This window comes from Geotrypetes seraphini, chromosome 13 (assembly GCF_902459505.1).
Source record: "Geotrypetes seraphini chromosome 13, aGeoSer1.1, whole genome shotgun sequence".
In the NCBI taxonomy this organism is placed as follows: Eukaryota; Metazoa; Chordata; class Amphibia; order Gymnophiona; family Dermophiidae; genus Geotrypetes; species Geotrypetes seraphini.
Genome location: NC_047096.1, coordinates 68,963,816 through 68,981,448, shown reverse-complemented (window position 1 = coordinate 68,981,448; position 17,633 = coordinate 68,963,816). Strand labels below are relative to the sequence as shown.

The 17,633-nt window shown below is 42.7% G+C and overlaps 1 protein-coding gene across 1 annotated transcript in view; it reads left to right on the top strand.

Annotated features, from left to right (window-relative positions):
• Positions 1-14,879, top strand: part of DCAF7 (DDB1 and CUL4 associated factor 7) — a 42,035-nt gene extending 27,156 nt beyond the window's left edge. The window contains exons 5-7 of the mRNA XM_033918651.1: positions 3,895-4,104; positions 7,436-7,553; positions 9,487-14,879. Of these exons, the coding sequence (XP_033774542.1) occupies positions 3,895-4,104; positions 7,436-7,553; positions 9,487-9,659 (501 nt within the window). The 3' untranslated portion in view covers positions 9,660-14,879. The remainder of the gene's footprint in view (positions 1-3,894; positions 4,105-7,435; positions 7,554-9,486) is intronic.
• The last annotated feature ends 2,754 nt before the right edge of the window (positions 14,880-17,633 follow it).

Below are 17,633 nucleotides of genomic sequence, written 5' to 3'. Positions count from 1 at the left end.
CAGTGCACGGAAGTCAGGGGGGGGTGAACGGAGAGTCGGGACAGCGCACGGAAAGTCAGGGCAGTGCATGGAAGTCAGGGGGGGTGAACGGAGAGTCGGGACAGCGCACGGAGAGGCGGGGCAGTGCACGGAAGTCAGGGGGGGTGAACGGAGAGTCGGGACAGCGCACGGAGAGGCGGGGCAGTGCACGGAAGTCAGGGGGGGTGAACGGAGAGTCGGGACAGCGCACGGAAAGTCAGGGCAGTGCACGGAAGTCAGGGGGGGGTGAACGGAGAGTCGGGACAGCGCACGGAGAGGCGGGGCAGTGCACGGAAGTCAGGGGGGGTGAACGGAGAGTCGGGACAGCGCACGGAGAGGCGGGGCAGTGCACGGAAGTCAGGGGGGGGTGAACGGAGAGTCGGGACAGCGCACGGAGAGGCGGGGCAGTGCACGGAAGTCAGGGGGGTGAACGGAGAGTCGGGCAGCATGCGCGGTATAATCGTGAGCGCGTTATACCAAAGTTTTTGTGCTTATCATCGTGATTTCTGCGCGCTATACACGTGTGCGCGTTTTATACGGGTGCGTGTTATTTGCGTGAAAATACGGTATTCAGAAATATGTGGAGAGCCAGTGTAGACAAACAAAAAGAGAAATGTGGTCATGCTTATTTGCTCTACAAAGAAATCTAGCCACACAGTGGAGTCTGAAGATGTTTGATTTGTAATGGTGAAAGGTCAGCGTATACAGAATATCAGTATTTTAAGCATAGTTAGAAAAAGTATTCAGTGCAGAATGAAGAGAGGCAAAGTGTAAAAAAAAAAAAATATGTAAATAGTGGAGGGTTTGTAAAACGGTGAAGCCAAATTTAATAATCTTTAGAAATTTGTTTATTCAAGGATAACTGTGAATCAATCCAAACTCCTAAGTACCGGAAGCTAGTTAATGGGATTAATGGGAAGTCCAAATAGAAATAATATAAGAATAGCCTTACTGGGTCAGACCAATGGTCCATCTAGCCTAGTATCCTGCTTCACAGTTGCCAATCCAGGTGACAAGTACCTGGCAAAAACACCCAAATGGTAGCAACATTCCATTCTACATATTGATCCCAGAGCAAGCAGTGGTTTCTTCCACGTCTGTCTCAACGGCAGACTGTGGATGTGTTCTCCATGTCTGTCTCGATGACAGACTTGATGTTGCTCCCTGTATTTATCCCCTTCCTACCCTCCCTCCATCCCGGCATCTTCTGGCCTGCTCCTCTTCAAAGCAGCCTGCGATCGTGGTGGCCGGCTTTAGCGAACCTCGCAGGCCGCTCTCCAACCTCGGTAGCACGTTCCCTCTGACGCATGGGATCGCGTCAGAGGGAACATGCTACTGAGTTGGAGAGCAGCCTGCAAGGTTCGCTAAAGCCGGCCACCACGATCGCAGGCTGCTTTGAAGAGGAGCAGGCCAGAAGATGCCGGGATGGAGGGAGGGTAGGAAGGGGATAAATACAGGGAGCTAGGGGGAGAGGGAAAGGGGGCTGCTGTGGGGGGAGGGGTGTGCTGGAGGGAGACAGAAGGGGCCATGAAGAGATAGGGAGAGAGAAAGGGGGCTGCTTTGGGGGGAGAGGTGTGCTGGGGACAGACAGTTTTGCTCTGGGGGAAGACAGAAGGGGACAAGAAGAGGAAAAGGGGGCTGTTTTGGGGGGAGGGGTGTGCTTGGAGCAAACAGCTTTGCTCTGGGGGGGAAGACAGAAGGGGCCATGGAGAGATAGGGAGAGGGAAAGGGGGCTGCTTTGGGGGGGAGGTGTGCTGGGGACAGACAGCTTTGCTCTGGGGGAAGACAGAGGAGGGCCATGGAGAGACAGGGAGAGGGAAAGGGAGCTGCTTTGGGGGGAGGGGTGTGCTTGGGGCAAACAGCTTTGCCTGGGGGGGGGAAGTCAGAAGGGGCCATGGAGAGATAGGGAGAGGGAAAGGGGGCTGCTTTGGGGGGGGAGGTGTGCTGGGGACAGACAGCTTTGCTCTGGGGGGAAGACAGAGGAGGGCCATGGAGAGACAGGGAGAGGGAAAGGGAGCTGCTTTGGGGGGAGGGGTGTGCTTGGGGCAAACAGCTTTGCCTGGGGGGGGAAGTCAGAAGGGGCCATGGAGAGAAAGGGAGAGGGAAAAGGGGCTGCTTTGGGGGGGAGGTGTGCTGGGGGCAGACAGCTTTGCTCGGGGGGGGGGGGAAGACAGAAGGACACAGACAGCGGCAAAGGAGAGAGAGATAAAGAAACACAGACAGACAGATACATCTATTCTAGCACCCGTTAATGTAACGGGCTTAAAGACTAGTTGAAAATAAATACAGTGGTACCTCGGTTTACGAGTGCACCGGTTTGCGAGTGTTTTGCAAGACGAGCAACACATTCACAAAATCGGCGCCTCGGAATCCGAGCGTGCCTCGATTTACGAGCGCCCCCCGCGATCCGGCACTTCCCCTCCGCCCCCGCCCGCCGCGATCTGAAGTCCCCCAGACCCACCCGAACCCACTTCTTACTTTCATCTCGGCCTCGGCACCAGCACCGGCATGTCCTGTGCGTTGGTGCCGGTTCCCGAAGATCGGCCTCCTCTTCTTTGCTGGGCCTTGAGCATCTGCGCATGCTCAAGGCCTGCGAGTTCACGCTCTCTCTGAGATCTGAACACAAATCAGGCTTAGGCAGGTACTCCTTATACGTCATCATGCCAAAGAAAGGCTCGGAAGACTGGAGGCCCATTCTGGATCTAAAGTCGGTCAACCGCTTCTTGCAGGTTCCTCATTTCCACATGTCATAGCTGCTGTCTCTCCAGGGGTGTTTCTAGCGTCCTTGGATCTCGCAGAAACTTACCACCATATTTACGAGCGCTGTACTGTGATACATATAAACTGTTATCTACATCTTATCGTAATTTTTCGTTGTTATTTATTCCAAACAGGTCCTGTCGGACATTACCTACCAAAATGTACATCTTATACTCTTGCTCAGAAAATTGTATTTCTATACTCTTGCTTTCTTAAAGTCTCTGCTCTCTGTATTTCATCTGATTATCTGCATATTGTATTTCGCTGAATGTCCAGCTATCTTGATTGTAAACCGCCTAGAAGTTGCAAGATTATGGCGGTATAGAAGAATAAAGTTATTATTATTATTATATTTCAATCTATCCGGAGTTACACTATCCGCAAACAAAAGGTTGACCCTTAATGCTCCACGATTTGGATCCTAGGTATTTCTTTTTGTGGATTATTGGATTGAACTTTTAATAAAGCCTGCATCTTGAACATCATCTCCACAGTGTTTAAAGAGATATGGGGGCTGTTGACAAAATATTGCAATGAATAGATACCATTTCATTTTATAAGTACAATTAGTGAACTAGGGGGTGGGAGGGGGGAATTTGAATTTTTATTAAATGTTTAGTTTAAAAAGAAAGAATACTTAAGTGATATATTTGATTGAGGATGAGATTAGAAGGGTGGGAGGGAAGGGATTAAAATATATATATATATATATTACTATTATATAATGATAGAATTTCAAGTGATGTTTTCAGTGTCAGTTGTTTAATATTTATGCACTTGATGTAATATGAAAAATGAATGAAGATTTAGAAGAAAAAAAAATTAGCAGCCTTTGCAAGTGTTTTTTTGCTTAATTTATTGTATCTGTTTCTTTGAAAGCCTTATTTTTCTTATCCTGGAGTAGTGAGTGCTACATCAGCTGAGAATCTATCTCAAGTCTTGTGCTTAGAGCCCACAGAGCTGATCATTGTGCTTCTCAGCAGTGATTTTTTTCAATTACTTTTACTGGGGAGCTGGGGTTATATTAAGGAATAAACACTATTGAATTAGATTTGTTTTGCAGACTTTCTTCACCAAGAATTTCTTTAATTCCATCTTCTTTTTCCCTTTGAGCAGGTGTATGACATTGCTTTTAGCCGTGCTGGTGGAGGGAGGGATATGTTTGCTTCTGTCGGTGCAGATGGCTCTGTAAGGATGTTTGACCTTCGTCACTTAGAACACAGCACCATTATCTATGAAGACCCCCAGCACCATCCATTGCTTCGCTTGTGTTGGAATAAGCAGGATCCCAATTATCTTGCCACAATGGCAATGGATGGAATGGAGGTAAGGTATTCCGACAGTGAAGAATTCAGTTACTTTGGATGTTGACCCATTTCTTTGCAACAATCTGTATACTTTGGAGGAAAGATGGGTGAAGGGAAATATGATAGACGTTTAAATACCTATGTGATGTAAATGCACATGAGTTGAGTCTCTCATTTGAAAGGAAGCTCTGGTATCAGAGGGCATAGGTTGAAGTTAAGAGGTGATAGGCTCAGGAGTAATCTAAGGAAATATTTTTTTACAGAAAAGGTGGTAGATGCATGGAACAGTCTCCTGGAAGAGGTGGTGGAAACAGAGACTGTCTGAATTCAAGAAAGCCAGGGACAGGCACGTGGGATCTCTTAGAGGAAGAGATAATGGTTACTGTGGATGGGCAGACTGGATGGGCCATTAGACCTTTATCTGCCATCATATTTCTATGACAGCTCTTAAGGATATACAAAAAATGAAATTAATAGTTTATTAGTAATGGATCCCAAATCTTTCGAGGGGAGTATGGGATTCAGCTGCTCAATCTATGCTTTCTGTATTAATGTCTTAGCACAGCCTTCTATGCCTTCTAAAGTAAAGCAAAAGAAACTTTTAGAAAAATGGGACTAGAGGGGAAGGTTCCTATGAGGTATTTAATATAATAATTTATTTTTTTGTATACCGCTATACCAAAAGTTCAAAGCGGTTCACAACAGAAAAGATACATAGATGCTGGCATTGTAAATTAGAGACTGGGACTTTGGATCATCTTTTATTCTACTGTCCCCATATCTTAGCCTTTTGGAACTCAATCTGGGATCAAATAAATTGTTTATTGGAAAACCATGTAGCGTTATCATATTATACTGTGATATTTGGAATGTCTATGAGAAAAAAGAGTCAGATATCAGCTTGTAACAATATACTTTTAATGATTTTGACTGGGGTTGCCATCCAACATATTACTAATAACTGGAAGGATCACAGTAGGCTTAATTTTAATTTTTGGTGGAACTCAGTATGTCACATATATAGAATGGAAAGATCAATAACGGTACAGAATGGAAATTATAAAAATTTTATTAAAATATGGGAGCCATTAACATCTTTCTGTCATGATTAGATGCCATTTTTCTATTAATTCCACATCATTCAGTATTGGGTGGGGGGTGGGATTTAAATTATATGATCTTATAATAAATAGAGGGTTTTGAGGGAGGGATAGGGTTACATTTTTAATTATAAGTTATAATGATAAGATGTTCAAGTGCTCAAGCTAAATGTGTTTATTATATAATATTTGTACACTTGATGAAAGTTTTAAAATGAATAAAGAATTTTTTTAAAAAAAGAAAAGATACATAGACTCTCGTGAGATTTCTTCATCCTATAGCTCCATTTCTGGGATTAGAAAGGAGGATTTTGGATGGAAAATATTTCTGAAAAGATTCAAATATGGTTGGCATGGCTTGTAGAATAAGAATACTGGTTAAGAAGAATTTAATAAAGAGTCAGCTGTTTTTCAGTTGGTTCGAGTCAATGTGGACATGAACATAAATAGAATGTGGGCTATGAAGACTGGAATGGTTAATGAGCACAGGGAGTTATTTTTCAAAGTCTTTACATGGGGTTTACTAAGCAAGTTTTTGCCCTGAAAAATGATCTAAAATGTTTAATTTGTATGCTTTCATATTAATTTAGGTGGTTAAAATATGCTTAATGATTTGGAGGAGCAGTAATTTAACTTATTTTAAATTATTTTTAAGTTAATTGAGCCTATTTTTAAAGGTTAAAATGTATAAATATTCAATGTATTATTGCTAATATTTTGGAATTTAGGTATATATGAAATCCTTATTACATAATTAATGAATCTTCACTAATCATTTTTTGGATAAATACTTACAAATAAATGTAACTGGATTCATTTTTAAGGATTGGTTTGAAGGTAAGAACTGAAAAATTTGTAATTTAATAAAAGGATTAATTATAAGAGTATTCTGTAATGAGAAAATATGCATTAAAAATAAATAGGTTGGTTGGGGTATTATAGATTTGATGATTGATCAACTCGCGCAGCTGCTCATGTGCGGCTTTTTGAACGCGTACGGCTCGGGAAAAAGAAAGCCGTCAAACTCGGCATATAAGGTGAGAGGGAGGGAGTTGGCTAAATGCTGCGATCGGGCGGGTGGGGGCTGCTGGACCGCGAGATCCTTGATGCCTCACTGCAAGACCATACACCGCTCCATGGGGCAGTGAATGGCCTTGTCTCTGTCCCCGCAGCAACTATTATTTTTCTTCCCCGTTTTGACAGGTTACCCGCGGCTACTCGCGGGTAACAACCACCGTGTCATTCTCTAATGTCAATGAGAGCTAAGAGCCAAATATCTTCAAAAAAACAGTAAGTTTTTACTTATCATGACAGGAGTTGCAATATAACAGATTACAAGTAATTGGAAGAATTGGAAAAGATTAAAGTATAGTTTTTGGTGGAACTCTTTTTGTTATATATATAAAATGGAAAAAGTAATAGCTACGCAGCAGGAGCATTTAAGAAATTTTCAGGATGTTTGGGAGCCTTTAACAAATTATTGTAAGGATTAGATACCATTTTTCCTTTATTAGTACTTGTCCAAAATAGAGGGGAGGGGAGGGTGGGTTTTTTTGGGCTTTTTTAATAATTGTAAGAAATTTTAGGAAATATTTTATTATATGAAATGTCTATTATACTTTTGTTGTGGAAGGGTGGGGAGGGTAGGTGTAATACCTATTAAATGGATAATTGCAGAATATTAAGTGTTATATTTATGTAAAATTATTTTGATGTTTTGAAACACTTATTGTGAGTTTTAAAATGAATAAAGATATATAAAAAAAAGAAGATAATATTTGTGCACTTGATATAAGATGAAAAAATGAATAAAGAATTGGAAAAAAAAGAAGATACATACAGTCAATGTATATAAAGTACATAATAGCACAGTCGATAAAGAATACATCAATTAAAAAGCAAGAAGTTAAAACAGTATCACAACTAAAATGTAAACATGCCAAACAAGCGTGTCTTTAGTGATTTTCTAAAATCAAAATAAGTAGCCTCAAGTATAGGTTTTCCAAGCCATATGTTCAGTTTAGCAGCCTGGAATGATAAAATTCTGTTAAAAAACTTCTTATATTGACATGACTTTAGAATAGTTCAAAGCAAACTGAGAGGCAAGGTAATCTGGTAGCATCCCGAAAACTGCTTTATAACAAATGCAAGAAAATTTAAACAGGGGACAGGCTGATCTAGAGAGAAGTGCTAAGAATTCCAATCCAAGCCTAAGTAAAATGTTACACTAATTTTGCTTTCTATGCGCAGGTGGTAATTCTGGATGTCAGAGTTCCTTGCACTCCAGTTGCACGGCTAAACAACCACAGAGCATGTGTGAATGGGATTGCCTGGGCCCCTCACTCATCCTGTCACATCTGTACTGCAGGTGCGTATGGATGGCTGGTAGAGCTTCAATTTCTCTACTGCACCCCATGTGTGGACCATCCACTGTGTCCCTCTGATTAATTATAGTATACAGTGATTACTTAAGAATCCTTGCTTTTAGACCTAATATGAATTTTTAATATACATTTTTCTAATATTTAAAATTTATCATTCCGTCTACAAATATGTTTGTGTTTGTTAGAATCATTTATTTTATTTTTAATTTTATTGAAAATTTGATGCAATTAAAAACATCTGACTTATACAGTCATATACAAAACAATATGTTAATTCATTGTATATCTTTTTCATAATAAATACTGAAATTTTCAAATTATCTATGCTGTCTAATATATCACAACCCTCCCTTCCTACCCTGCTCCCCCATCCCCCACCCGAGGGGAAGGATGTGTGCAGGAGATTCATAAGATGTCAGAGAAGGATTATATATCAAAAATTGATTGAACTATCCTTTTGGGAATGAATCCAAGTTTCATATGCACTCCAAATGGTATTATAATTATGTATTTGATTTCTCCGGAGAGCAGTTAGTTTAGACATTTGTTGTATATATTGAACTTTAGCCAATAATACTCGTAGCTCTGGTAGATCTAATTGTTTCCAGGCAGATGCCTGGACAAGTCGGCCTGCTCTCATTATCAAATGTATCCATTTCTGATGTTTCAAAGTCAGCAGGGCCTCTGGCCCCTTATTCAATAGACAGCACTCCATGGTCTTAGGGATCGAAATACATAACACTGTCTCAATAAAGGAAATTACTTTATCCCAATAAGTCTGTGCTTTAATACAATACCACCAAATATGTTCAAAAGTACCTAATTTTGCACATCCTCTCCAACATTTATCTGATCCATTCCCATACATAGCTCGCAGTCGTACTGGTGTATGGTGCCAACAAAATAATCATATTACTAGCCATATAAAAGAGAATGCAATATTTTGAACCATTTTTTATCAGTATAAGATTTACCTATGATCTTTTCCCAACGATGTCTATATTTCAAGGGGGGGGGGGTGAAGATGCTCCAATTGTGCATTATATAATCTAGTGATACTTCCTCTCCCACTCTCTTTTATCATAGCCTTCCCTAATTTCAGCTGTTGAACAATGGCTAGTTCTCTAAGAACCACTTTTCTAATAAAACTGTCTTATTTGTCTATAATAAAATAAATCATTTGATGCAAGGCCATATTCTTCTCTCAATACTTCAAAGGGGGCAATTTTCCCATCTTCCAACAATTGGCCTAATGTTTTGAGACCTTTCTTTCCACACAGATGGAAGGCCATATCAACCTCACCTGGAACAAAATTAGGCATATGTATGATAGCTGTCCCCATAAAATAGATCTTGTCTCCACAACATCGCCTACGCACCTGGGTCCACAAACCAAGGGTATGTCATATTGCAGGGTTAGATGTCTTAGCTATAGTAGAGAGCTGAGGATATTGGAGCCAGGGTATCACCCATAATGGAGTCATGTCAAACATCTCCTGTTAGAATCATTTAAAAGTTTTTAGAGGAATAAACCAAGTGTATACACAACTAATTTGACGACTAATCAGAGAATCACTGGAAGGAGCCTTTAGCAAGATTGCCATATATCTGGTTTATATGTTGAAGTAATTGTGAAAACAGAGGGGGCCTTAAGAGGAATTTCCTTTCCTGTTTGTTTTTCAGTTTGAGTTCTCTTCTGCTTGAGAAAATAATGGTACTGGAGTAAAGCTGATTAAAACAGCCTGAAGTTGGTGTGTCCCTTCTTTATATGATCATTATTAACAGATGTGCAGGGAAGATGTATTTCAGGCATTATATAAGTTCTATTTGATAGTAAAATTTGGGGAGCACCTGACTCTCTAACTGGTAAACAAAATCTTAATACTCTAATTGTGACTGTTTCTGAACTTGTTTTAGCTGATGACCACCAAGCTCTTATCTGGGACATTCAACAAATGCCTCGTGCCATTGAAGATCCTATCTTGGCCTACACAGCTGAAGGAGAAATCAACAATGTTCAGTGGGCTTCTACCCAACCTGACTGGATAGCCATCTGCTATAACAACTGTCTAGAGATCTTAAGAGTATAATGGGACTTATCCAGGCCAAAATCATGTTGGATTCTCCCCTCTCCTTTCTTTACTACTTCCATTCTGAAAAGAACTGAGGAGAGGTGTGTGAATGGCCAGTACCTCTTCCACTGCTCTACATCGTCCCTCTAAGAAATGGGGCTAGAACTTCATGGCTTCCTGTACTGAAATCAAGAAGTCTAGTGCAATGTGAAACCTGCCTTTCCCTCCCAGGGCAGAGGGTTCTGGTTTTAAACTTTTTTTTATTATTTTTAGTTTTCAAATTCTTCATTAAAAGGTTCAGTATATTAGGCTGTGAATTTGAGTGTTAGTGTTTAGCTTTATAAGCCTACAGCTTTATTTATGAGATTATCATATGTGTCTGCTCGCAAGCCAACCCATGATCATAGTACCAGGCTTTTGGAGAAGATGCGGCGACTGACTACATGTCTTAAAATAACCTTGGAATGCTTCTTACTATTTTATTGTGGATGTCTTAGATAGTTTTGATTTTAACATTTATATGAACTTTTATAGGTGTGTGTGTGGGTTTCTCTTTACCTCTACCATCATAAATTAAATTCTCCATAGCCCTTTTCTTGCTTTTGGAATCCATATTCCAATGAATAGGTGAGACGTTTTAGACAGATGGGTAGTGTCCCCATGGTTGCATGCCATCTGCAGAAGGAATCCACTCCAGACTTTTTCTCTGTGCTTCTGCTATACTTCACTGTGCTCTCTAGTGCCACATACAGTTTTTTTCCTATGTTCAAGGAGGAGTGTGTTCTGCTCTCTCTTCTTTATTACTTTTATTCAGTGTTTTTAGCCCTTTTTTTCTGTATTTTTGTGCTTGGAGCGTTTCTTCAGCTTTGCTTGCATTGAGAACACACAGACTTCAGTCTGTAGCTGACAGGCCAATCCCAATGGGTACCTATTAAGTCAGCATGCTTAGTTTTCTTTGGAGCTCAGGACCGTCCCTGAAGTTCTCTCGCCTACTGTTAAGCAGGGGTCGAGTGCAGGCTGTTAGGCGCCCTTAGAAGGCTCAACGGTGTCTCACAGGATGCTGGCTGTGTCTTCTTAATCTCCGCCTGTTTCCGGTGCATGTCCATCGGTCCGCAGGGGTGGAGGTGCAATCAGGCATAGGGGATCTGACTGGCAGCCTGAAGATCAGCATTGCAGAGGCATTCCTAGCATGAGGCAGTGATTCTCTGATCCAGCTACTTTAAGAGAGCTGAGGTAGGCTGCAGCACTGTTCTCAAACGGTGAGTATAGGCTGTCACAGCTTGTGAGGTGAATAGAGAGCAAGGTCTGAAAAGTGGGGTTTTCAAGGCTTCTGCATTTCCCCTGTATCCTCCACCTGAAAAATCTTAAAATCGCTGTTGTTTGAATTTGTTAAGCGAAAAAAAGTCATGATTTTGGTGTGAATTTCATTGTAGCGGCCATCTAGAATTTTAGCAAAATTTTTCAAAAGCTCCTTTCTTCTCCAAAATTGCAGTTTTTGCCTCAACCTATTTGGATGGAGTTCTTGGGCTTTCCTGATGTGAATTCTTGCCAGGATTGCGCAAATTTAGGGTGTGGCACACCCAGGAAAGGCAGCAGCATCCAGCTTAGCCTCTCCCCTGTTGAAGCAGGTGACCAAATGCTCGACTAGCCCAGTGAGGTGGCTTTCTTTATTTTCAGGGCCTGGCACACTTACTACTTCAGTGCACCTGGCTGCAGAAATGCAAAGTTAAGTCATCAAAGGTTTACTCAACGTCCCAGGAGCCGAAGGCTTTCTCTGAATTAATGAAACATTTTTGGAATGAGTTTCAAATTCAAAATTAACGTTCTTCCCCTGCGCAGACACATTCCACCTCAGATGCGCCTATTAGTGGTGTAGCTTCTATGGACATGTTTTCCTATCAGCCGCATTTTCTGCGCTGCCTGATCCTGATTTGGGGGATCCTGATGATGATGATCAGCTTGCTGACCCCTTATTTACAGGCGCAGCGCATCCAGGGATGGGATATCGGGGACACTGCTGGATCTGCGGATCCCTCTGGGGTTTTAGAACCTGAGGATGTGGTCGAAGCAGCTTACCTGGAAAAAATGGGTCTGCAGGTTCATCCTTCCTTGGGACAACTGGCTGATTAGGGCTCCCTCGTTGATTGAGGGTCAGTGCACGGTGGATCAGATGATCCAGGTGCTGAAAGACCTTAGCTGGATCATCAACTACAGAAAAAAGCAATTTGACACCCACACGGTTGCTGAAATATCTGGTCTGTGTCTTGTCTTCCAGAGGCGCACAGACAAACTGTGTGCCCAGATATCTTTCCTTCTGGAGCTACCGACACAGCCCTATCTTCAGGTCCTGGGGTCCATGGCAGCCACTATAGATATGTCGTGGACGAGGGCGCACATGCATCCTCTCCAGCATACCCTACTCTCTCGCTGGGCTCGGCACAGGGATGCTTTACAGTCCTGCCTTTCCTGTACTGGATTGGTGGCTTCTATTGCTGTTGCTCTGCAGGGGCATCCCACTGCGGATTGCCTCCTAGATCGTGATGATGACAGATGCCAGCCTTCGGGGCTGGGGAGCCCACTGCAGTTGTCCCATCCAGGGGCGTTGGACACCCTCTCAGAGGAAATGGTCAATCAATCAGTTGGAGCTGAGAGCCATTCGGCTGGCTCTGATGTGATTGCAAAAGACTCTGGAGGGCCAAGTGGTCAGGGTTTACTCCAACAATGTGACGGCAATAGCCTAAGTCAATCGCCAGAGCAGGAACAAGAGCACCTCCCTGGCTCAGGAAACCCACCTTCTGTTTCTATGGGCAAAACGTCACCTCCATGCACTGTCGGCAGCGGATATGGCGGGAATTGACATTGTTCAAGCTGACGTTCACAGCAGACAGACTGGATCTGAGGGAGTGGGCCCTGTTTGCAGGAGCGTTTGAGACATAATGCCCCACTTTGACCTCATGACCACGGTGATGAACAAGAAAGTGTATAGTTTCTTCAGTCGCAGATCCAAGCCTGGAAGTGAAGGTCTCAACGCTTTAGTGTAGCCATCCCTGACCCATGATAGGCTAAGTCATTCGGCGGATCGAAATCCATCCATTCCGAGTCATTCTGGTGGCTCCAGATTGACCTCGCAGACCATGGTATGCAGATCTGATGTGTCTTCGCAAGGGTTGCGACCTTCGGCTGAGCTCCCATCTAGACCTGCTTATGCAGGGTCTGGTATGCATGGAGGACCCGAGTCACTTTGCTCTTACAGCAAGGCTCTTGAGCGTGCAGCCTTAGAACACAAAGGTTATTCTGAAGTGGTTATTGACACTCTTCTCAAGTCTAAGAAGTCATCTACAGTTTCTGCTTATGCTATAGCTATATCTGCTTATGGTGTACGCAGGACCAGGTGGACCCTTATTTGTCTCAGATCTCTGTGATTCTTGCCTTTCTGCAAGCTAGACTTGATAGAGGTTTCATTGTAGCATCTCTTTAAGTCCAGGTAGCCAGGCTCTCTTTTTCTAGAGCTTGGGATCATCATTCCTCTTTAGTGTCTCGTCCTGATGTCGCCAGATTTTTGAAAGGGTCTCTTTGCATCAGACTGCCATTCAAGCAGCCGTTTCCTTTTCCTTCCTGGGACCTCGGCCTGGTGCTGTCTAGTTTACCAAGGCTCCGTTTGAGCCCCTTCGGGATTCTTCCCTCTTGGACTTGATTCTCAAGACCATATTTCTGGTCGTTGTTACCTCAGCGCGGCAGGTCTCGGAACTCTAGGCTCTCTCTTGTAGGGAACCATTCCTCCATATCTTGGAAACTAGGATTTCCCTCCATACAGTTCCCTTCTTCCTGTTGAAAATGGTTTTGGTTTGTCATGTTAATGAAAGTGCATTTGCCTGCTTTTCAGGCTACTTGTTCCAAGACGCTAGATAGCCTTTTGAAGAAACTGGATGTGTGCAGAGTGCTTTTTCGCTACTTGGAGATCACTAATGAATTTTGTGTCTCTGACTATCTATTTGTGTTGACTCATTCTGTTAAGTGGGGCACTCCCATTTCCAGATGGATCTGTAGGGCCATTTCGTCAGCCTATATTCTTTCCGAGAAACAGTCTCCTGTTTCCTTCAAGACGCATTCTACCAGGAGTGTGGCTTCTTTATGGGCCGAAGCTAAAGTCGTCTCCCCTGAGAGCATCTGCAGGGTGGCAACGTGGTACTCTCTATTCACATTTGCCAGATTTTACAGAATGGATGTGTTGGTGAGACAGAACTCTGCCTTTGGGTCTTCAGTCTTAAGAGCCGGTGCAACAAGTTCGCCCTAGCTTTTTGAGGACTGCTTTTGTATTTCCCATGTGTCTAGAATGGCTCGCCAATTGCACTGGAAAAAGATTATGCACTTAACCTGGTAAGCTCTTTTCCAGTAGATAGATGAGACATTTTAGACTTCCGCCTTTTCCTGCGCCTGCCTACTGTCTGTCTGTTTCTCCAAGTTGTTTCTTGGATGCCTGTCAGCCCTACTGTATATATGTTAATTTTTCTGCTGGAGTAGTTTCTGAGCTCCTTTGATGCCTTTGTTGGCTGTTTGCAGTTGATGATATCATGTTAATTCTTGAGCAGAGCCATTGTTGCTGAACTTGTTTGCTATGGGTGTCTCTACTTCTTGTTGATTTGGTGGCTTTTAGTGCTTGGGTACTAACTGTAAGTGGATTTAGAGAGCATAGTGAAGTACAGCAGAAGCACAGCAAAAATCTGGAATTCCTTCTGCAGATGGCACACAGCCATGAAGACATTACCCATCTCTCTAGAGTGTCTCACCTATCTACTGGAAAAGAGCTTACCAGGGTAAGTACATAAATCTCTTTTTCATTTGTTGTGATGGAAAAGTGAAAGCCTTTTGGACTGTTGTTTGAGGCATCTATTACCTGCTGTCGCACAGGCCCTTGAGATGCCTAAGTTAGAATAAGTCCTCACTACATTTTCTGAGTTTTTTTTAGCTACAGTTCTTGTGTTGTGTATAATAGGGTGACTTGTCTAAATTCCACATCATTCTAAGATATTTGGCTGCACCTGATTTTTAGCAGCATTCAAATGGGTTTTGTTTCATGCTACCATGACCTGAAATATTTATCTGATTTTTTTTTTTATTACAGTTTTGAAGTTGTTTACTTTGTGATAACAATTATACAGTACAGATGTGGAACCAGAGGATTATTTCCTGACTTCTTATATTGTCCCACATTTATAAAATTGTATTTCCCCTCTGCTACTCTGCATGGTTTTTGCTTCCTGTTTGGATATTCCCTTCCCTGTTCCCACAATACTAGTATGAAATATGTGGCAGCAACTGCAGCCTCCTGTCTTCCTCCTCTAGAAGTGTACCTGGACCCTGAAGTGATGACAGAATCCTACTGTTGAGCTACTTGAGCATTAACATTGGAGTTGCTTAGGCCATTCTGGTGGTATAATGGCAGAGCATTGCCATATGAAAGGTTCATGATTCAATTAGTTAGACTTGTCATCTAGGACTTATGGGATGCCACAGAGTAGCACTCAGCCTCTTGAGGGTGACATTCAGGGTCCACGGTTGCAGATTTCTGGATGGAGCCTGGTGCATGGTCCTCAGCTGAAGACTATTGCTGTAGTGATGGCCAAAATAAATTGGAGATAGGGCTAGCATGGGTGAGTGATGCGACCAGGACACTTAACTTGGATCTCCATGCTACAAGGGACCCCAAGCTTGCCTGTAGCAGAAACATTCTGTAATGAATTTGGAGACCCTTTTTTTCCTGGGTCCCAGTATATCTGACAGACCCTGGCTGGGAACGAATATAAAATAAAAACAAAAAAAAAAAATCTATAGCTATGTAGTGAAATCTCATAGTGCCAGAAGTCCAACTCTGGTTCCAAATTAACTGGAAGCCAGAGAAATCATTTAAAAAAAATAAATAAACACCCAACAAAGAAAACTGGAGTTAATTTATGGACACCAAAGAATAAGGAATGTATTTGGGCTCTTATGCTATATTCAGCTCTGCTGCTGTGTAAGACAGACATATCGAACTCTGGCCCATGGGCCAAATCTGGCCCGCGGTGTGATAAAAGTTGGCCCGCCAGACATTTCCCAATTTATACTTAAGCTGGCCTGTTGGCACGAACCCCTGCCGCTGCTCTTCATGAGCACCTTCCTCTGCCTTTGCCTGATCCTCCCTCCATTCCGGCCTCCTCTTCAAAGCAGCCTGCATAGGATCGCCGGTCAGCTGTAGCAAACCTATCAGGCTGCATTGGCCTCTGCAGCACATTCCCTCTGCTGTGATCCCGTACATCAGAGGAGGGACAGGAGTGTGGCAGAGGGAATGTGCTGCGAAGGCCGACGCAGCCTGCTAGGTTCACTACAGCCGACCGGCGATCCTATGCAGACTGCTTTGAAGATGAAGCCGGGATGGAGGGAGGGTAGGAACAGCGGGCCTTTAAACCAATAATGGAATCATTGGTATTCTGTCAACCACCAGCAAATTGTCTGATCCCATAAATTTTTCTGTTCTCTTTTCAATTGTCAATTCTGTTGATTTCTTTCTTGTGGCCTTTTTTTTATGTAACAAGTGGAGCAGTCTTAGGTGAACATATACAGATTGGGCCTGAACCAACTCATGCTCCATTGCCAGGCAGTATTGAGGGTGGAGGGTAATTTTGAAACTTAGAATCACAGCTCTCATTGGCTCAGTCCCAGGCCAAAGTGCTATCAAAACCTGTTGCTGCTGACACAGTCAAGCCTTGGATCAGCCCCTATGTCACAGGAAAGTTGCTTGGAGTTTGAAGAAGATAGAGAAGGTATGGGAGGGAGGGGGTGTAAGTAGAAATGGCGGGCAAAGATGGAAGATGGATGGTTAGCACAGAGAAAGCAGGAACCGACAAATGGGTAGGAGACCCTGGCAAGCAAGTTATCAGAAGACAACCAGAGCCTGGGCCTAACATGACTTGAATAATGACCAGACAACAAAAGGTAGAAAAAATAATTTTATTTTCTGTTTTGTGATTACAATATGTTAGATTTGAAATGTGTATCCTGCCAGACAGCAAGTGTGAACTAGGACCTAAAAGAGAGAGGAAAAGTCTTTTTTTATTTATTTTGTTTACATCACAGAGCCGGCGTGTGGTTGGAGAGCTTGTAACCGTATACTTCTACTTCTTTTATTAAGGTAAGCATTTAGCGCGCGCTAAATCAGTTAGCGTACCTTAATAAAAGGACCCCTAAATATCTTTAAAAATTCGGCCCGCGACAGCCTATGTTTTAGATTTCATCCCCTTCTGTGATTGAGTTTGACACCCCTGGTGTAAGAGGAAGAATACTGCTTCAGCTCTGGTTTATAAAGATTTAGAGAAGGGGGAGATTGTATTTCATCTGTTACCACTCGGTTTTTTATACACAAATTCAAAGACATGTTTTACTCTTATTTTGCTTTGGTTACTGAAGTTGTGCAGCCTTCATGCTTTGGCATGTTCTACCCTGCTCCTATCATATAGCAATGATGGACTAGACCCGTCTTGGAGGATTATGGGAATGCCATGTATTATGTCTTGTTTTCGGGGATGGATTCCTTACTGTCATATTGCAGGTAAACTCGGTGAAGTAGAAACTAGCTCATTTTCAACTAGGAATGTATATATACAGTTTCAAGTAATGTGTAGTGCTGTAACACTGGATTCTACTGTCTTTCATTTTGATTGTTTTGTCATAATCTGATTTCACTTTTTAGATCCACCTCTTAAGTGGAGGTGCTAGAGTGTCTTGAGTATAGCACACACCATCTTCTTGCTTTTATCAGAGGTTTTCTGGTTAGAGGTCTCATTCTCACATCCTCGTGTTAGGCCATATGATCTTTAACTGCCATCATTTTCTGTGTTTAAAAAAATGTGCCTATCTAGTCTGCCTATCCATGCCACCTGCTATCCCTTCCTCTCCCTTAGAGATTCTATATGCTTGTCCCAAGCTTTCTTGAATTCAGATACATTTTTTGTCTGT